The 22,459-nt window shown below is 44.0% G+C and overlaps 1 protein-coding gene across 1 annotated transcript in view; it reads left to right on the top strand.

The window, feature by feature from the left end:
- The window catches only part of LOC126203884 (trypsin delta-like), a 41,530-nt gene extending 23,497 nt beyond the window's left edge, over positions 1 to 18,033 (top strand). The window contains exon 2 of the mRNA XM_049938266.1: positions 17,487 to 18,033. Within this exon, the coding sequence (XP_049794223.1) occupies positions 17,487 to 17,885 (399 nt within the window). The 3' untranslated portion in view covers positions 17,886 to 18,033. The remainder of the gene's footprint in view (positions 1 to 17,486) is intronic.
- Positions 18,034 to 22,459: the final 4,426 nt, after the last annotated feature.

Raw genomic sequence — 22,459 nt, 5'->3', positions numbered from 1 at the left:
AGTGCAGCCGTGTCGACCCGGTCTTGGACCTGCGTACAGTGAGGCGAATTCGGCACGCACAGTCATTATATTCCAGGCATTTTCAGTGGCCTAGCGGCAGCTGCCTTTAAAGGAGGAAACCGCATTCGCCGCCAAAACATATGGCAGGATCTTACCGCACCAGCTTCCGCGAACAGCTGTGCCCTTCCTCGGAGCCTCCTTGACGACGTCCTCTGATCAAGGCAGACGTTGTTCAGTGAAGCAAAGTAGGGCAAACCGTTATCACTAGTTTCATCCTATAGAATTTCGTTACCATAAATACGTTTGAAGTTCTCTTCCATTTCCAGTCTGGCAATCTAGTCACGAGAGACTATTTTGAAGGCTAGGTATTATATCTCGAGGCTCCTGCGGTTGATCATAAAAATAATACCTAAGTTAATAAAATATATGAACGAGATGCTTTGTATTTTCAAAATTATGTTCAGTTGTAAAATGTGTAGTGCTAACTGACACCACTGGCTAGTACACGCAGTTACCACCATGTACAACTTCAAAACATTATCCACTGCTTTTACAGTACTGGCCATTAAAATTGCTACACCAAGAAGAAATGCAGATGATAAACGGGTATTCATTGGAAAAATATATTATACTAGAACTGACATGTGATTACATTCTCACGCAATTTGGGTGCGTAGATCCTGAGAAATCAGTACCCAGAACAACCACCTCTGGCCGTAATAACGTCCTTGATACGCCTGGGCATTGAGTCAAACAGAGCGTGGATGACGTGTACAGGTACAGATGCCCATGCAGCTTCAACACGATACCACAGTTCATCAATAGTAGTGACTGGCGTATTGTGACGAGCCAGTTGCTTGGCCACCATTGACCAGACGTTTTCAATTGGTGAGAGATCTGGAGAATGTGTTAGCCAGGGCAGCAGTCGAACATTTTCTGTATCCAGAAAGGCCCGCACATGACCTGAAACATGCGGTCGTGCATTATCCTGCTGAAATGTAGGGTTTCGCACGGATCGAATGAAGGGTAGAGCCATGGGTCGTAACACATCTGAAATGTAACGTACACTGTTCAAAGTGCCGTCAATGCGAGCAAGAGGTGACCGAGACTTGTAACCAATGGCACCCCATACCATCAAGCCGGATAATACGCCAGTATGGCGATGACGAATACACGCTTCCAATGTGCGTTCACCGCGATGTCGCCAAACACGGATGCGACCATCATGATGCTGTAAACAGAACCTGGATTCATCCGAAAAAATGTTATTTTGCCATTCGTGCAACCAGGTTCGTCGTTGAGTACACCATCGCAGGCGCTCCTGTCTGTGATGCAGCGTCAAGGGTAACCGCAGCCATGGTCTCCGAGCTGATAGTCCATGCTGCTGCAGACGTCGTCGAACTGTTCGTGCAGATGGTTGTTGTCCTGCAAACGTCCCCATCTGTTGACTAAGGGATCGAGACGTGGTTGCACGATCCGTTACAGCCATGTGGATAAGATGCCTTTCATCTCCACTGCTAGTGATAGGAGGCCGTTGGGATCCAGCACGGTGTTCCGTATTACTCTCCTGAACCCACCGATTCCGTATTCTGCTAACAGTCATTGGATCTCGACCAACACGAGCAGCAATGTCGCGATACGATAAACCGCAATCGCAATAGGCTACAATCCGACCTTTATCAAAGTCGGAAACGTGATGTTACGCATTTCTCCTCCTTACACGAGGCATCACAACAACGTTTCACCAGGCAACGCCGGTCAACTGCTGTTTGTGTATGAGAAATCGGTTGGAAACTTTCCTCATGTCAGCTCGTTGTAGGTGTCGCCACCGGCGCCAACCTTGTGTGAATGCTCTGAAAAGCTAATCATTTGCATATCACAGCATCTTCTTCGTTTCTGTTAAATTTCGCGTCTGTAGCACGTCATCTTCGTGGTGTAGCAGTTTTAATGGCCAGTAGTGTAGTTGAAACCACCTGGTTTATTTTATATACGTAAGTTTTTAAGAAGTATAAAATAATAAATAAAATGATAATACATGTTGTCAATGCATCATACGTGTAAGGACGTTGCTGTAGATTGGTGTGACTTACACTGAAGCCAGCTGTGTTGTGATTGTAATCAGCGGCATCAGTGTGAAGAGTTCAGTAGGGACTACGAGCATATAAAATTCTCTTTAATGTTTTAACCTACATTTGTATCGTATTGTATGGAACTGGGAACCCAGAAACGACGGAGAGGTCCTCAGTGGTTGACAACCCCAGAACAGGCTACAGCAGTCCACTCACCCCACCGCCGTCCCACAGCGAAACCAGGGTTTTTGTGCGGTACGACCCCGATTGGATCCCCCCCCCCCCCCCCCGCCCCCCGGGGACGTCTCACACCAGAAGAATGTAACCCCAAATGTTTGCGTGGCAGAGTAATTATGGTATACGCATACGTGGAGACAGTGTTTGCGCAGCAATCACCGACAATGTAACTGAGGCGGAATGAAGGGAACCAGCCCCATTCGCTGAGACATATTAAAAACCTTCTTAAAAACCATCCACAGACTGGCCGGCACACCCGACCTCGACACTAATCCGCCGGGCGGATTCGTACCGGGGACGGGCACGCCTTCCTTTACTGCTATGTATTTTATGGCTGACTTACATTTAAAGATTATGCAACTGTACATTTAGTGGGTTCTAGGCGCTGCAGTCCGAAACGGCGCGACTGCTACGGTCGCAGGTTCAAAATCTGCCTCGGGCAGGGATGTGTGTGATGTCCTTAGGTTAGTTAGGTTTAAGTAGTTCTACGTTCTAGAGGACTGATGACTTCAGAAGTTAAGTCCCATAGTGTTCAGAGCCATTTTACATTTAATGAGGCATTCCGTTTCTAATATAGAGGACAAATAGCAATTACTGCACAGAATCGATAACAGCCGCCAAACGAATATTCTAGAAGAACTGGAAATTTACACACATTAGAAAAAATAATCCCTTATGCTCTTTTAAATGTAAAAAACTGGTTAGATCAATAAGAATTTAATCAAAAATTTTAAGACAGAAGGCACACAATATAACTGTTCCAATAGTCATATCAATACATCTGGCCTTAATTGTATAGTAATTCTATTAGCAACACTTTTTGTTTTGAGTCATCGGTCTTCTGACTGGTTTGATGCAGCCACGAATTCCCCTCCTGTGCCACCCTCTTCATCTCAGAGTAGCACTTGCAACCTGCGTCCTCAATTATTTGCTGGATGTATTCCAATCTGTATCTTCCTACACAGTTTTTGGCTTCTACAGCTCCCTCTAGTACCATAGAAGTCATTCCCTGATGTCTTAACAGATGTCCGTTCTATTTGTCGGTGTTTCCTTTCCTCTCCGATTCTGCGCAGATCCTCCTAATTCCTTACCTTATCAGTGCACCTAATTTTCAGAATTAGTCTGTAGCATATCTCAAATGCTTCGATTCTCTTCTGTTCCGGTTTTCCCACAGTCCATGTTTCACTACCATACAATGCTGTAATACAGACGAGCATTCTGAGAAATTTCTTCCTTAAATTAAAGCCTATGTTTGATACTAGTAGACTTCTCTTGGCCAGGAATGCCCTTTTTTCCAGTGCTATTCTGCTTTTGATGTTCTCCTTGCTCCTCTTCTATTTGGTTATTTTGCTGCCTCTGTAACAGAATTCCTTAACTTCATCAAATTTGTGACCATAAATCCCGAAGTTAAGTTTCTCGCTGTTCTCATTTCTGCTACCTCTCATTACTTTCGTCTTTCTACGATTTACAAGCATCCCATATTCTGTACTTATTAGATCGTTCGTTCCATTTAGCATATCATGTAATTCTTCTTCACTTTCACTCAGGATAGCAATGTCATCAGCGAATCGTATCATTAATATCCTTTTACCTTGAATTTTAATTCCACAGTTGAACCTTTCTTTTATTTCCATCACTGCTTATTTGATGTACAGGTTGAACACCAGGGGTGAAAGACTACACCCCTGTCTTACACCCTTATAATTCGAGCACTTCGTTCTTGGTCGTCCACTCTTATTATTCCATCTTGGCTCCTGTACATATTGTATATTCCTGTAGCTTACCCCTTTTTCTCTCAGTATTTCGAATGTCTTGCAACATTTTACATTGTCGAAAGCTTTTTCCGGGTCGACAAATCCAATGAAAGTGTCTTGATTTTTCTTTAGTCTTGCTTCCCTTATCAACCCCAAATTCGGAATTGTCTCTCGGGTATCTCTTTACCTTTTCTAAAGCCAAACTGATCGTCATCTAACGCATCCTCAATTTTCTTTTCCATTCTTCTGTATATTAACCTTCTTAGGAACATGGATGTATGGGCTGTTAAGCTGATTGTGCGATCTTTCTGGTACTTGTCAGCTCTTGTAGTCTTCGAAATTGTGTGGATGATAGTTTTCCGAAAGTCAAATGGCATGTCGCCAGACTCATACATTCCACACACCAACGTGAAGAGTGGGTTTGTTGCCACTTCCCCAAAGATTTTAGCAATTCTGATGGAATGTTATCTCTCCCTTCTGCCTTATTTGATATTCTTCAAAGCTGTCTTAAATTCTGATTCTAATACTGGGTCTCTTATCTCTTGTAAATCGACTCCTGTTTCATCTTCTATCACATCAGACAAATCTTCCCGTCATAGAGGCCTTCAATTTACCCTTTCCACCTATGCGCCCTCTCCTCTGCATTTAACAGTGGGATTCCCGTTGCACTCTTTATGCTGCCACCCTTGCTTTTAACATCACCGAAGGTTGTATTGACTTTCCTATATGCTTTGACTTTCCTATTGTCCTTCCGACAATCATTTCTTTTTCGATATCTTCACATTTTTCATGCAGCCGTTTCATCTTAGCTTCCCTGCACTTCCTATTTATTTCATTCCTGAGCGACTTGTATTTCTGTATTCTTGAATTTACTTTGAAATTTTTGTATTTCCTACTTTCATTGAGCAAATAAAGTATTTCTTCTGTTACCCATAGTTTCTTTGCAGTTACCTTCTTCCTACCCGGTGTTTTTCGTTCCAATCTCTGTGACTGCCCTTTTTAGAAATGTCTATTCCTCTTCAACTTTACTGCCTACTGAGCTATTCCTTATTGCCGTATCTACAGCTTTGTACAACTTGAAGCACGCCTCGTCATCCCTTAGCACTTCCGTATCTCACTTCTTGCGTATTGATTCTTCATTACTAATCGCAGCATCCTCGTCATCACTACTACATTGTGAACTGAGTCTAAATCTGCTCGTGGATACGCCTTACAATCCAATATCTGATTTTGATCACCTGATCTTTTCCAAGTATACCACCTCCTCTTGTGATTCTTGAACAAAGTATTCGCTATTACCAGCTGAAATTTATTACTGAACTCATCAGTCTTTCTCCTCTCATTCTTTCTCCCAAGGTCATATTTTCCTGTAACCTTTTCTTCTACTCCTTCCCCTACATCTGCATTCAAGTCCACCGTGACTGTTAGATTTTCATCTCCCTTTATGTACTGTATTATCCTTTCAGTATCCTCATATACTTTCTCTATCTCTTTATCTTCAGCCTACGATGTCGGCACGTATACCTGAACTGTCATTATCGGTGTTGGTTTGCTATCGATTCTGATAGAAACAACCCTATCACTGAACTGTTCACTGTAACACACTCTTTGTCCTACCTTTGTATTCATAACGAATTCCACTCCCGTTATACCATATTCTGCTGCTGTTGATACAGCTCTACATTCATCTGACCAGTAATTCTTGTCTTCTTTCAATTTCACTTCACTAACTCCTGCTATATCTAGATTGACCCTTTGCATTTCCATTTTTAGATTTTCTAGCTTCCCTACCACATTCAAACTTCTGACATTCCACACCCCGACTCGTAGACCGTTATCTTTTCGTTGATTATTCAATCTTTTTCTCATGGTCACCTCTCCCTTGGCAGGGCCCTCCCGGAGATCCGAATGGAGGCTATTCCGGAATCTTTTGCCAATAGGGAGATCATCCTGACACTTTTTCAGTTACAAGGCACATGTCTTGTGGGTACACGTTATATGTCTTTAATGCAGTGGTTTCCATTGCCTTCTGCATCCTCATGCCCTTTATCATTGCTGATTCTTACGCATTTAGGGGCAGTTTCCCATCCCAAGGACAAGAAAGTGTCCTTAACCTCTGTCCGCTCCTCCTCCCTCTTTGACAAGGCCGTTGAGAGAATGAGATTGACTAGTACATATTATCCAGCTAGCTGCTGATGTCTATCAAATAGTGGTAGCATTGTTTTTTTATTCTTTTTTTACATCTGCAAAAGTAATTGCTGTATCTGTAACGCGAAGTTACCCCACTGCACACAAGTTAAATTGGGCTTAGAAGCTTATTATTTCCAATGATCTGTTGTCATGTCTCTCTAGATAAGAGCTCTTATATGTCATAATATGAACAATTAGTGAGTTTAATTAGCTGATCACTTCATGAAACATGATCCGTATCTGTTACAACCTCCAGGTGGTCGTAGATTGCACGCAACTGCCGCTTTAGCGCGTTCATGTGAGATGCTGATATAACTATTTGTCCATGAAACTGAGTTTATTACTTCTGTTATCCTCCGTCCGACCAAAATGTGTCATGATGTCATCCTCAGCCCACAGGCGTCACTGTATGCGGAAACTGAGGGGAATGTGGTCAGCACACCGCTCTCCCGGTCATACGTAAGTTTCCGAGACCGGAGCCGCTACTTCTGAATCAAGTAGCTCCTCAGTTTGCCTCACAAGGGCTGAGTGCACCCCGCTTGCCAACAGCGCTCGGCAGACCGGATGGTTATCTGACGGGAACCGGTGTTACCACTGCGGCAAGGCCGTTGCCGTTACTTCTGTTATAGTATAATATATTTAGATAATTCGTATTTTATGTATCTGTACGACGTGTGCCATAAAAGCTACTGCACAACGGGGCAGTATACACATGAATGTGACTATAGCTCGTTTCACACTAGCGCCAACTAGTTCATGTAAGCATTTTGTTTTTTGTCACCGCAGCTGTGACTGTAACACGCGGAAATTCCTTTTAAATGTAACATATGGAACATCTGTTATGACTGTCACGTGTAAACGCCGACTACAGTTTTAACATGAATTTGTACAGTCCCTAGCATAGCATAGCAGTGATGTGACTCATTACAGAAAGCACAAATTGACTGACGACATAATATATATTACATCATGATGACAGCTAGGCTAACTGTAAAATTGTTAACCATTTACGTCTTTATGATATGTGCTTTTTGCAATGAGTCACAGTATTGTGTTACGGAGTACTTTAGTTTCCAGAGTATTATTTACAGTTTTATCACCTGACGATAATGACTTTATATTTCGCCTAACATGATGCTGTGAATACTTTTGTGTGAGTATGTGATATTCCATTGTGTGTGTTGGTGTTAACATTTACATCCGTTAACAGATTCGTGACAGTTTAAGCCTGTAACGTTATTCTATAACTACATCTACGTGATTACTCTGCTATTCACAATAAAGTGACTGGCAGAGGGTTTAGTGAACCACCTTCAAGCTGTCTCTCTACCGTTCCACTCTCGAACGGAGTGCGGAAAAAACGAGCACTTAAATTTTTCTTATTTTATCGTGATGATCATTTCTCCCCATGTAGGTGGGTGGCAATATGATGTTTTCGCCATCGGAGGAGAAAACTGGTGACTGATATTTCATGAGAAAATCCGGTCGCAACGAAAAACGCCTTTGTTTTAATGATTGCCACTCCAATTCACGTATCATGTCTGTGGCACTATCTCCCCTATTTCGCGATAATAGAAAACGAGCCGCCCTTCTTTGTACGTTTTCGACGTCATCTGTCAGTCCCACCTGATACGGATCCCACACCTTACAGCAATACTCCAGAACAGGGCGGGCAAGTGTAGTGTGAGAAGTCTGTTCCACCTTCTAAGTGTTCTGCCAATGAATCGCAGTCTTTGGTCGGCTCTACCCACAACATTATCTATGTGATCCTTCCAATTTAGGTTATTTGTAATTGTAATTCCTAAGTATTTAGTTGAATTTACAGCCTCCAGATTTTTGTGCCTTATCGTGTAATCGAAATTTAGCGGATTTCTTTTAGTACTCATGTGAATAACTTCACCTTTGTTTATTCAGGGTCAATTGCCACTTTTCACACCACACAGATATCTTATGTCAATCATTTTTCAATTCGTTTTGGTCATCTGACAACTTTATAAGATGGTAAATGACAGCATCATCTGCCAACAATCTAAGACGGCTACTGATATTGTCTTCTATGTCGTTAATATGGATCAGGAACAATGGAGGGCCTATATCACTTCCTTGGGGAACGCCGTATATTGCTTCTGTTTTACTCGATGACTTTCCGCCTAGTACTACGAACTGTGACCTTTCTGACATGAAATCACGAATCCAGTCGCACAACTGAGGCGATATTCCATAGGCACACAGTTTGGTTAGAAAACGCTTGTGAGAAACGGTGTCGAAAGCCTTCTGAAAATCTAAAAATATGAAGTCAATTTGACATCCTCTGTCGATAGCTCTCATCACTTCATGAGTATAAAGAGATAGTTGTATTCCACAAGAACGATATTTTATGAATCCGTGCTGACTGTGTCAGTAAATCGTGTTCTTCGAGGTACTTCAAAATGTTCGAATACAGTGTATGTTCCAAACCCCTATTGCAAATCGACGGTAGTGATATGGGCCTGTAATTCAACGGATTACTCCTACTTCCCCTTTTGGATATTGGTGTGATTTGAGCAACATTCCAGTCCTTAGGTGCGTATCTTTCTGTGAGCGAACGATTGTATATAATTTTTAAATATGGAGCTGTTGCATCTGCATACTTTGAAAGGAAACTGGCTGGTACACCATATGGACCGAAAGCCTTCCCTTTATTACACGATTTAAGCTGCTTTGCTACACCGAGGATAGCTACTTCTATGTTTCTCATCTTCGCAGGTGTTCTTGATTGGACTTCGAGAATATTTACATCGTCGTCTTTGGTGAAGGAATTTCGGAAAACCGCGTTTAATAGCTCTTCTTTGGTGGCACTGTCATCAGTGACTTCGCCGTTGTTATCGCGCAGTGAAGGTATTGATTGCGTCTTGCCACTGGTGTGCTTTATATACGATCAGAATCTCTTTGGGTTCTCTGACAGATTCAGAGTTTCGTTGTGGAAATTATTAAAAGCATCTCGCATTGAAGCACTCACTGTATTTCGAACTTCTGCAAAACTTTGCCAATCTTCGGGATTTTGCGTTCTTTTAAATTTGGCATGCTTTTTTCGTTAATTCTGAAACAGCGATCTGACCCGTTTTGTGTACCATGGGGCATCAGTACCATCAGTTATTAATTTATGTGGTATATATCTCTCAATTTTTCTGTCGATGATATCTCTTTGAAATCATTCCACATCTTTCTACGGTTACGTGATCAAATCGGAAAGAGTGGATACTGCCTCTTAAAAAGGCTTTAAGAGCATTTTATCACTTTTTTTTAAATAGATGTACTTTGCGTTTAAAGCGGTAATATAACATTTTTCAAACATATAAGAGATGTGGGGCACCACCTTCTCGAAATATACTGGCATGCATATTACCTTATTGTAAATTGTTCTTCACAAATTTTTTAGCACTGAAGATGGCCACACAGTGATCAAAATCTAGATATGCAATATACACCAATGTGACGGGATTGATGTACCGTTTACTATTTGAAGTGAATACAATAGCTGGGCACACCTGTTTACCGACTGAATCAAGTCTCACCAACTGCGACATGGTCGCGTATACAAACAGTGATCCAATACTGTCAAATGTTTTTTAATTCAGTCTTTGATCGCAATATGAATTCTTTAGACGATGACCGGTTTCATTCCGTAATGACCATCCTCAGATCTTTTTTACACAATGTCCTAAAGTGACTAGGCCATAATGGCATCGTCAAAACATATAAATATTGCCATTATGGCCTAATCACTTTAGGAAATGGTGTAAAAAAGATCTGAGGATGGTTATTACGGACTGAAACCGATCATCGTCTAAAGAATTCATATTTTGATCAAAGACAATTAAAAAACATTTGAATCAAGTCTGATAATGACAAAAAAACCATAAGTGCTCATGTGCTGTGTGGAGGACGAGGTAAGAGGCGTGTTTTTAAGTAAGTACCGTTTTGAATTTAAAAAAAGACGTGCTAAGATATCTCAATAATTTTATTTTTAGACGAAAGCCTGTACCTTAATCTACTTTTCTACATAATTTCTGTCAATATTGAGGCACTAGTTATAACGTTGTACCAGTTTTTGAATACCCTCCTCATAGAAGTCTGCCGCCTGACTTGTTAACCACTGCACCACCGCTGTTTTGACTTCGTCGTCGTCTTGAAGACGCTGACCGCCCAGGTATTTCTTCAAGTGGAGGAACACTGGGCGCAAGATCGGGGCTGAACGGATGATGATCTAGAGTTTCCCATCGAAAAGGTGTTATTAGATCTTTGGTCTGATTTTCCAGATGCGGACGGGCACTGTCTTGCAGCGAAACGATGCCCTTGCTCAACTTCCATGAACTGTTGCTTTGATTCTGGTGTGACGTAGGCCACCCATGTTTCATGGCCCGTAACAATGTGGCTAAAGAAATCATCACCGTCGTTGTGGTACCGCTCAAGGAAAGTCAATGCACTGCTTTGCGCACATCCGTCAACATTTTCGGTACGCAACGTGCGCACAATTTTCGGTAATTCAAGTGCTCGGTCACAATGCCATACAAAACACTACTGGAAACATTAGGAAAGTCATCCCGCAAGGAGGAAATCGTAAAGCGTCTGTTTTCTCTCACCTTATTGCCCACTTCGTGCGCTGAACTTTCATTAACGACCGAAGGACGCCCACTCCGTTGTTCATCATGCCCATCTTTTGCGGCCGTCTTTAAATGCTCTCACCCACTTTATTACCATTCCATCACTCATAATGTTTTCTCCGTAAACTGCACAGATCTCACGATGAATATCGATCGCTTTTATAGGCCTTTAGCACTAAGAAATCTTATAACAGCCCGTACTCCAGAGTCGGGCCGCGCGGGATTAGCCGAGCGTTCTTAGGCGTTGCAGTCATGGACTGTGCGGCTGGTCCCGGCGGAGGTTCGAGTTCTCCCTCTGGCATGAGTGTGTGTGTTTGTCTTCAGAATAATTTAGGTTAAGTAGTGTGTTAGCTTAGGGACTGATGACATTAGCAGTTAAGTCCCATAAGATATCACACACATCTGAGCATTTTTCACAGTCTGCGGAACTCACGATTATCGAAGGCATCTGAAACACTCAGTACACAACGTAAACGGAAAGTTCCAAACGATTGGAAAAGAGCACAGGTAGTCCCAGTTTTCAAGAAGGGTCGTCGAGCAGGTGCTCAAAACTATAGGCCTAAATCTCTGACATCGATCTGTTGTAGAATTTTAGAACATGTTTTTCGCTCTCGTATCATGTCATTTCTGGAAACCCAGAATCTACTCTGTAGGAATCAACGTGGATTTCGGAAACAACGATCGTGTGAGACCCAACTCGCTTTATTTGTTCATGAGACCCAGAAAATATTAAATACAGGCTGCCGGGTAGATGCTATTTTCCTTGACTTCCGGAAGGCGTTCGATACAGTTCCGCACTGTCGCCTGATAAAGAAAGTAAGAGCCTACGGAATATCAGACCAGCTGTGTGGCTGGATTGAAGAGTTTTTAGCAAACAGAGCACAGCATGTTGTTCTCAATGGAGAGACGTCTACAGACGTTAAAGTAACATGTGGCGTACTACAGGGGAGTGTTATGGGACCATTGCTTTTCAGAATATATATAAATGAACATAGCTGCTAAGGTTCTGAAGACGACGCTCATAGTAGCGTCTAAACCAGGTCAATTTTGACTTAATATTTGTGACTTAGTAGATAGTGTCGGAAGTTCCATGCGGCTTTTCGCGGATGATGCTGTAGTATACAGAGAAGTCGCAGCATTAGAAAATTGCAGAGAAATGCAGGAAGATCTGCAGCGGAGAGGCACTTGGTGCAGGGAGTGGCAACTGATCCTTAACATAGACAAATATAATGTATTGCGAATAAATAGAAAGAAGGATACTTTATTGTATGATTATATGATAGCGGAACAAACACTGGTAGCAGTTGCATCTGTAAAATATCTGGGAGTATGCATACGGAACGATTTTAAGTGGAATGATCATATAAAATCAATTGTTGTTAAGGCGGATGCCAGGTTGAGATTCATTGGGAGAGTCCTTAGAAAATGTAGTCCATTAACAAAGGAGGTGGCTTACAAAACACTCGTTCGACCTACACTTGAGTATTGCTCATCAGTGTGGGATCCGTACCAGGTCGGGTTGACAGAGGAGATAGAGAAGATCCAAAGAAGAGTGGCGCGTTTCGTCACAGGGTTATTTGGTAAGCGTGATAGCGTTACGGAGATGCTTAGCAAACTCAAGTGGCTGAGGCTCTCTGCATTGCGGTGTAGCTTGCTGTCCAGGTTTCGAGAGGGTGCTTTTCTGGATGAGGTATCGAATATATTGCATCCCCCTACTTATACCTCCCGAGGAGATCACGAATGTAAAATTAGAGAGATTCGAGCGCGCACGGAGGCTTTCCGGCAGTCGTTCTTCCCGCGAACCATACGCGACTGCAACAGAAAAGAGAGGTAATGACAGTGGCAGGTAAAGTGCCCTCCGCCACACACCGTTGGGTGGCTTGCGGAGTATAAATATAGATGTACATTGTTCACTTACTGCACTAAACTTTCATTAACGAGCGAAGGGCGCCCACTCCGTTGGTCAACATGCACATTTGTGCGGCCATCTTTAAGTGCTCTCACCCACTTTCGTACCATTCCATCACTCCTGTTTTCTCCGTAAACTGCACAATCTCACGATGAATATCGATCGCTATTATAGGCTTTTAGTACTAAGAAATCTTATAACAGCCCGTACTTCACAGTCGGCGGGACAAAAGATTATCCGAGGCATCTTGAACACTCAGTACACAACGTAAACTAGGAAGAATCAGACTAATGTCATCGGTGCGTAGATTAAGGTACAGGCTTTCATGTAAAAATTATTGAGATATCTTAGAACGTCTTTTTTTAATTTCAAAACGGTACTTACTTAAAAAACACGCCTCGTACCTTGTCCTTCATACAGCATATGAGCACTTACGGTTTTTTGTCATTATCAGACTTCATTCAAATGATTTTTATTTCAGTCTTTGATCACAATATGAATTCTTTAGACGATGACCGCTTTCAGTCCGTAATGACCATCCTCAGATCTTTTTTACACCTAAAGTGATCAGGCCATAATGGCATCGTCAAAACATATAAATATTGCCATTATGGCCTAATCACTTTAGGACATGGTGTATAAAAGATCTGAGGATGGTGATCAAAGACTGAAATAAAAAACATTTGACAGTATTGGATCACTGTTTGTATACGCGACCATGTAGCAGTTGGTGAGACTTGATTCAGTCGGGAAACAGCTGTGCTCAGTTATTGTATTCACTTCAAATAGTAAACGGCACATCAGTCCGTCACAATGGTGTATATTGCGTATCTAGATTTTGATCACTGTGTACATAAGGCTGGGAGAGCTACGGTAACTGAGTTGGTGGGTTAAACACAAAAGTAAACGCAAATCTCACCCTCATTTTCAGCAACCAGATTAGGTTAGGCGCAAATTGAGACGCGTATAGCACGTGTGACGTGACACGACACTACAGCGCGACACGCACGTGCCGCACGAGTCGCGCTGGTCCAGCGCATACTGCGGCGTGTACAATACTTCGCACGCGCCGACTGGCGACGCTCTGCGGTGACAGAACCGAAGCGCGCGAAACCTGTTATCTTTCTCAAACGATTTTACAGAAACTATTCACTGAAAATATATGATTTTTGCCTTACTTGTAGCGTTATATGTCAGCTTCGTGGTGAAGTGCCCATCACCTCGCTAATGACCATTCTTATTGTGATATACCGGGTGATCAAAAAGTCAGTATAAATTTGAAAACTGAATAAATTACGGAATAATGTAGATAGAGAGGTACAAGTTGACACACATGCTTGGAATGACGTGGGGTTTTAGTAGAACCCAAAAAATGCAAACGTTCAAAAAGTGTCCGATAGATGGCGCTTCATCTGATCAGAATAGCAATAATTAGCTTAACAAAGCAAGACAAAGCAAAGATTATGTTCTTTACAGGAAATCCTCAATATGTCCACCATCATTCCTCAACAATAGCTGTAGTCGAGGAGTAATGTTGTGAACAGCACTGTAAAGCATGTCCGGAGTTATGGTGAGGCATTGGCGTCGGATGTTGTCTTTCAGCATCCCTAGAGACGTCGGTCGATCTCGACACACTTGCGACTTCAGGTAACCCCAAAGCCAATAATCACACGGACTGAGGTCTGGAGACCTGGGAGGCCAAGCATGACGAAAGTGGCGGCTGAGCACACGATCATCACCAAACGACGCGCGCAAGAGATCTTTCACGCGTCTAGCAATATGGGGTGTTCCTTTTTTTTTGTTCTAATAAAACCCCATGTCATTCCAAGCATATGTGTCAATTTTTACCTCTCTATCTACATTATTCCGTTGTTTATTAAGTTTTCAAATTTATGCTGGCTTTTTGATCACCCGGTACACATTTTAGTAAGACACTAAGCAAAACTCAAAAAGTTTGCAACCAAAATTAGGGGTCGCTATGATTTTGCATTTCGTGCGTATTACACCATATGTTGCTGCGTATGAAATCTAGCTAACGTGCTGAATTTTTCTTTAGACTTGGGAGGAGGTCTCTATCTGCCTCCAATCTCGAGAAAATGGATCCCATGTAGTGCTCTCACTTCCGATCTCACGCCCTCGAGAATGAAATACTCGCAACATCTCTCATATCTCCTAAACCGCTCGAGACATCGAAACGTAAGTTTGGCGAATGATAGCAGTCAAGGAGGAGAGCGTTTTGGCAATTGTTAAATTTTTGTAACAGATCGTACAGATAGGCCAGCATACTAGGCAGCGAGAAGATAACCCTGTTTTTCTTTCCTGCCTTGATTCTTAGTCGTATGATTTTATAATATCGCTTGCTTCCTTATTCACTACCCTCTGTCCCTTCTTGCGATCTGAAAAACATCGCGGAGGCATATGATACAATTCCAGCGGCCAATGGCTCATCAGTTACTGAAGTATGCATTTTTCTTGACAGAAGAAAAACAATGCAAAACTATACAGATATACGAGGGCAGTTCAATAAGTAATGCAACACATTTTTTTTCTCGGCCAATTTTGGTTGAAAAAACCGCAAATTTCTTGTGGAATATTTTCAAACATTCCCGCTTCGTCTCCTATAGTTTCATTGACTTCCGACAGGTGGCAGCGCTGTACGGAGCTGTTAAAATGGCGTCTGTAACGGATGTGCGTTGCAAACAACGGGCAGTGATCGAGTTTCTTTTGGCGGAAAACCAGGGCATCTCAGATATTCATAGGCGCTTGCAGAATGTCTACGGTCATCTGGCAGTGGACAAAAGCACGGTGAGTCGTTGGGCAAAGCGTGTGTCATCATCGCCGCAAGGTGAAGCAAGACTGTCTGATCTCCCGCGTGCGGGCCGGCCGTGCACAGCTGTGACTCCTGCAATGGCGGAGCGTGCGAACACACTCGTTCGAGATGATCGACGGATCACCATCAAACAACTCAGTGCTCAACTTGACATCTCTGTTGGTAGTGCTGTCACAATTGTTCACCAGTTGGGATATTCAAAGGTTTGTTCCCGCTGGGTCCCTCGTTGTCTAACCGAACACCATAAAGAGCAAAGGAGAACCATCTGTGCGGAATTGCTTGCTCGTCATGTGGCTGAGGGTGACAATTTCTTGTGAAAGATTGTTACAGGCGATGAAACATGGGTTCATCACTTCGAACCTGAAACAAAACGGCAATCAATGGAGTGGTGCCACACCCACTCCCCTACCAAGAAAAAGTTTAAAGCCATACCCTCAGCCGGTAAAGTCATGGTTACAGTCTTCTGGGACGCTGAAGGGGTTATTCAGCCTCGGAGACGCTGTGTCCCATCGCTCGTGTGTCAACTATAAAACCACGTTCAAACTCATTTAATCTTCGTAATCTGCCATTGTAGCAGCAGTAACTAATCTAACAACGAGCCAGACAGTGGTTGTCTTATATAGGTGTTGCCGACCGCAGCGCCGTATTCTGCCTGTTTACGTAAGTCTGTATTTGAATACGCATAGCTACACCAGTTTCTCTGGCGCTTCAGCGTATATCAACAGCGAAAATGTAGTAAGCGATAAACTTCTTTCCTTTCATCATTTTGTGGGGAGCGACAGAAAGGAAAAGTTTTGTAAAGGTTTTAAATTACGCGTAAAGTTTGTTGGAAGTCACTAGGTGCTCTCATTCTGAAACAGTGGATGAATGAAGTCCAGGTATTTGCACGCCATCTATTACGCTGCCTCAAGAAAGACACATAGTTTTATTGCGTTAAACTTTTAAGATAAGACTGTGTGTGTTAATGAGTACATTATGTCCTTCCCCATGGTCAAACGATCAACTCTGAAGTGTACTGTGCTACTCTTCAGAAATTGAAGAAACGACTTCAGCGTGTTCGTAGGCACAAAAATCAGAACGAACTTCTCCTTCTTCATGACAACGCAAGACCTCACACAAGTCTTCGCACCCGAGAGGAGCTCACAAAACTTCATTGGACTGTTCTTCCTCATGCACCCTACAGCCCCGATCTCGCACCGTCGGATTTCCATATGTTTGGCCCAATGAAGGACGCAATCCGTGGGAGGCACTACGCGGATGATGAAGAAGTTATTGATGCAGTACGACGTTGGCTCCGACATCGACCAGTGGAATGGTACCGTGCAGGCATACAGGCCCTCATTTCAAGGTGGCGTAAGGCCGTAGCATTGAATGGAGATTACGTTGAAAAATAGTGTTGTGTAGCTAAAAGATTGGGGAATAGCCTGGTGTATTTCAATGCTGAATAAAACAACCCCTGTTTCAGAAAAAAATGTGTTGCATTACTTATTGAACTGCCCTCGTAAATAACAGAAAAGTGTAATTTACTATCGGAGAAAGCTGGAGCGTTTAAATGACGAAAAACGAAACACTACCCACAGGCAATAAAATTTAGTACACAGTGAGGCAAAATTTATCGTATGGGCAGTACTGCCACCGCTCATATGCGCCGTTCCGATGTGAGCATATGGCCGGGCTACTTTTCCGCTCCCCGCCTCAAATTTCCCACGGTGCTAGCGAGGCACGCGCGACGCGCGGCGCGAGAAACTGTGCCACAACCACAACGCCGCGCGACCTGGCGCAGGCGCGTGTCGCGTGCCAGTCGCGTCGCGTCGCAATTTGCGGGGTTATGTGTGCGACGCTTACGTTGTGCAGGTTTGCGAGCCCTTCCCGCTGGGCCCCACCGTGCAGCCCGTGGTCTTGCCCGCGGACGGCTACGACCCCCCGGCAGGGCTGCCGGTCACCGCCACCGGCTGGGGCTCCACCCGGGACGGCGGGGCGGCGGAGGAGCTGCAGAGCGCCGACCTCGAGGTGCTGCCGCGGTCCGAGTGCGAGGCGCGCCTGGGCGAAATCCACGAGGTGACGGCGAGCATGCTGTGCGCCGGCCACCCCAGCCGCGCCGTCTGCCACGGCGACTCTGGGAGCGCGCTCGTGCACGCCGGCACGCAGGTGGGCGTCGTCTCCTGGGGGAACCCCAGCTGCCTCAGCCCGGTCGCCGTCTACGGCAACGTGGCCAGCGCCAGGGCCTGGATCAGGGGCGCCACTGGAGTCTAGCGTGCCGCTTCCGCTCTCCAGCCCTTCGTGGCACGTTCCAGAGTTCAAACTGAAGTCCAGCTGTGTTGAATGGCTTTCTTTGTGTTTTTTTAAATAAATACTTATTTTCCGTATTGGACGATGTAAATCAAGGATATAAATCTATTAATAAAAAAAGGTAACTTTATTTTGTGAAGGCAATTCATGTAACTAAATGTCTAAAATCGTTACGCCCCAGTTACAGGTCCGCCTCTGAAGCGTAGCGGTAGCATTACTGCCTACCACGCAGGGGTCCCGGGTTCGATTCCCGGCAGGGGACTGGGTGTTGTGTGTCCCTCGTCATCACGGCTCGCCAGTCGCCGATGTGGCCCCACCTAAAAAGACTTGCGGTACGGCGGCCGAACTCCCCCAAATGGGGCCTCCCGGCCAACAATGCGATATGATCGCTTTATTTTTAGGTTGGCTTAGACAGCCACCAAAAATTTCATTTACGTTATTGAATTATTGACTGAATTTAAAAATTTGAAATGCTGTCGTAATCTACTCAAAAAGTAAACCTCCCAATTCCTTAAAGTAATTCTCATGAATAAAGCAGCTCCATACTTCTAATAACAGAGGCACGCCATTAAAATTGCTACACCACGAAGATGACGTGCCGCAGATGCGAAATTTAACCGACAGGAAGAAATGATTAGCTTTTCAGAGCATTCATACAAGGTTGGCGCCGGTGGCGACACCTACAACGTGCTGAAATGAGGAAAGTTTCCAACCGATTTCTCATATAAAACCGGCAGCTGACCGGCGTTGCTGATGAAACGTTGTTGAGATGCCTCCTGAAGGAGGAAAAACGCTTACCACACGAAATTCTCTTTCGTCCATTTTTTGACAATCACTCGATTTCCTTCCTTCACACGAATGCCAAACGCAAAGAAATAGACCAATATAGCTGAAACTTGGTGTGCGTTCTTTTCAAAGATGCTACTAACTAAACATGATCTCGATACGCGCTGGTGGTGCCATCTCTCGGACTTAGCACGGACTTTTCAAACGCCCCTCGTATGCCCTCCGCGAGGAGTCTACTGCAGCGTGCCACAGCATGATTGGCGTGGTACCATTTGCACTGATATTTGATGTGGGCACTCCAGTCGGACATTGCTATGTTACTGCGGAGGCAGCTACGTGCATGGGACAGGTCTGTGCATCCAAGAAGCTAGCGCTGCGCATATGAAGCTGGCCGGGGGCTGCGTGTGGCGGTAGGCACCGTGGTGTCGTCATGGATGATGCTACAGGTGTAACTCTCCTTCTGTTTTGAAACTCTGCAACTGGTTAGCCATCCAGGTACCCTTGGATAAACTTAACTCCTCTCACCATTCACTCTGCGAATATGATTTAGCCTCTTTATGTTGCTACAAAACCAGCAAACCGTTTTCGCTTGTTCCCATTTTTTTGATTGTACCCTACCATTTGAATAATGGTTAACGGCTTTATCGCCACTTCTCTCCACATTAATACACTATCCATAGTATGATGAACCCTAGATACTGTAACTTCCAAGAGCCATTTAGATACTCCCTATGTCTTTGTTCGTTCTAACCATCTTAACAATAATGTCTTTTCAGTTCCATTATCTTCACTGCAGTATGAACACTCTCTGCTATTATTATCTTGTATCACGCTTAACGCATTACAGATTTCAGACACTTGCCCTTTTCACTTCTCTATTTCCCTATGTTCTTCTACACGATTAGTGATTACTGTCATCTTCCCGTTTGGACACAGTACATGTCCATCCGCTTCAGTAGAAGCGTCTTTAATACATTCTAACAGTTCATTATGTATTTGGTCTTTTTGACCCACGCTCTCTTCGTGAATAACAATAATATTTGTATCAGTTTCCTTCTGAACTAAGTGTTTTATACTCCCAATCAACTTAGTGAAATTAAGAATATCCCGTTTCATCTGTAACTTTTCTTCTCTAGACTCGCGAATGCGATGATCTACCCTGGAATGCGTATTCGAAATCTGAGTGCTTAAGCTAGTTAGTTCAGAACTTGCCTTTAAAACCAGGTTTTATATTTCACGATTAGTTTCATCATTTCAGGTCTTTAAATCGGTTATCTCTATTCGAATACTGTCTAATTTCTGATTTATTTCTTCATTCGAGAGCTTTAAAATGATTAATTTATTAGTACTATCTAATTTCTACGATATTGCAATGCCTGTGTTATTCCGAATTACGATGTAAAGTTCCGTTGGACATGCACGCGTGTACGAAGGAACAGGCACTGTGGCGACTACAGCCGCCGGGAAATGTATGAAATGTATTCGCAATTGTGAGTATGGACTACCATCAGTTGTGTAATGGAATGCGGGCACGTGGCACGTGGTTGGCGAAATATGGACGTTTGGGTCATGGATGAGTCGTTCTCGGATAGCCAAATGGCTTCCATGCCCAGCGCCAGGAACCCTATGGCACGTAATATTTGTCACATTATGATGAGAAATCATACCCGGAATGTTGTGGAAAGCCGATATCCTATAGTCGCATGGACCTATGTCCTCATCGACACCTACGCTCGTGCGACCTGGTATCACGTTGTTAATGCCCGCCTGCTTAGGTGGGTGGCGCTGTGCTTGACGCTCATGCAAGGGAGCCCGGGTTTGATTCCCGGCTGGGTTGGAATTTTCTCCTCTCGTGGACTGGATTTTATGCTATCCTCGTCATCACTTCATCCTCATCATTGGCGCTCAAGTCGCCCAATGTGGCGTCGAATGAAATAAGACTTGCACATGGCGGCTGAACATCCTCGAATGGGGCCTCCCGGCTAACGATCCCATACGCTCATTTCCATTTTTGGTTCTTAATGGGAAATACATGACACAATTTCGTACACGCCATTAACATGGCAGATTCGCCGCTTTGCCCTCGTTGTCACACGCTTGGTACGGACGAACATCGACGTGTGGATCTTCTGCAGAGGTATGGCAGCTGATTCAGAAAATGCTTGTCCTCCTTCTACGTATGGTTCCCCATGCCATTACACCGAAGACACTTATGTTCCCAGATGAGACTTATTTCCCACGTACGAAGACCAACGTCGTGAACTGGATAAAAGGTCTCTCGATTTCTTATTTGTTCCATTAAGACGATAAGAGTGTTCTAGATTTTTGGACATTCTTGCAAGATCACTTTACTTTTCTCATGCACCATCCGAGGTACCTTGAGTACTCTGCCAAATTTTTGGTTGGTGCCTTCTTCGACTCCCCCCCCCCCCCCTGCAGTTGGGGCGCTCCGGCTATGAGAAGATGATTTCAGTGTGAGTGTGTAATACCAGGACTCGGTCCAGTGTACCGACAAAATGGAATATTCTTTGCGAAGACGTCGAACTTACCTGATTGTCTTAGGATTCGGAGTGCTTCAACCCCCAAGTTGGCGGGGCGCGGATGCCATTTTGTTTATTTTACCAGGAGGGTGTTTAAATTAAAAAAAAAAATGTGCAAATGGCTCTGAGCACTATGGGACTTAACATCTGAGGTCACCGGTCCCCTAGAGCTTAGAACTACTTAAACCTAACTAACCTAAGGACATCACACACGTCCATGCTCGAGTCAGGATTCGAACCAGCGACCGTAGCAGTCACGCGGTTCCGGACTGAAGCGCCTAGAACCGCTCGGCCACCGCGGCCGGTGGTGTTTTTAATTCCACTTTCGTTTTGTTATTGATGCTAATTGCACAGCACACTGGACTCGCATTCGGGAGGACGACGGTTCAATCCTGTCTCCGGCCATCCTGATTTAGGTTTTCCGTGATTTCCCTAAAATCGCTTCAGGCAAATGCCGGGATGGTTCCTTTGAAAGGGCACGGCCGATTTCCTTCCCCTTCCTTCCCTCACCCCGAGCTTACGCTCCGTCTCTAATGACCTCGTTGTCGACGGGACGTTAAACACTAATCTCCTCCTCCTCCTAATTGTACATCATTATTTTTCGCCTGGAGGGCATGCTATGCGATCTAAATAAATAAAAAAAGGGATATGATTTCTGCTTTGGAAAACAATGATGTTGAAGAAATATACTTATCAATGTTTTAAAAAATATTTTTAAAAATAAGGCGACCCCTCGCGATAAGCGGGAAATCCGTGTTCGACTCTCGGATAGGCACAAGTTTTTACTGTCGTCATTCCATTGTGCAGCTGATGGTCGTCCATATTCGCAACTGCGAATACATTTCATGTGCCTAATTCCTAGTTTATCGCTCTCTCCTACAAAGGCCATTGTTTCATATCCACTATACTGTCCGGACTACTATTAATTTAAAAGTCCGATCTTTTTATCATTATCACATACGGTTATAGTAACCCATAAGCCACACTGGCAAAGGTAAGTCTGTTTCTCCGACACAGTACGGTACACTTGTATTGTCTGTCAGTGTGAACTGCAATCACCCAGTAAGTTTCCACTGATGGAGAGCTGGCTAGTGGTGCAGACTGCAGCCCGCCGGTAGCTGTAGCGTCCTTCGTTTGTACTACCTGGTTAAGATGCGCAGGACTCGTTGCCAGCGAAGTCAGGTCGATGAAGGCGCCCAACAGGACGTGTCA

This window comes from Schistocerca nitens, chromosome 9 (assembly GCF_023898315.1).
Source record: "Schistocerca nitens isolate TAMUIC-IGC-003100 chromosome 9, iqSchNite1.1, whole genome shotgun sequence".
Taxonomy (NCBI): domain Eukaryota; kingdom Metazoa; phylum Arthropoda; class Insecta; order Orthoptera; family Acrididae; genus Schistocerca; species Schistocerca nitens.
This window is presented reverse-complemented; position numbering and strand designations above follow the sequence as displayed.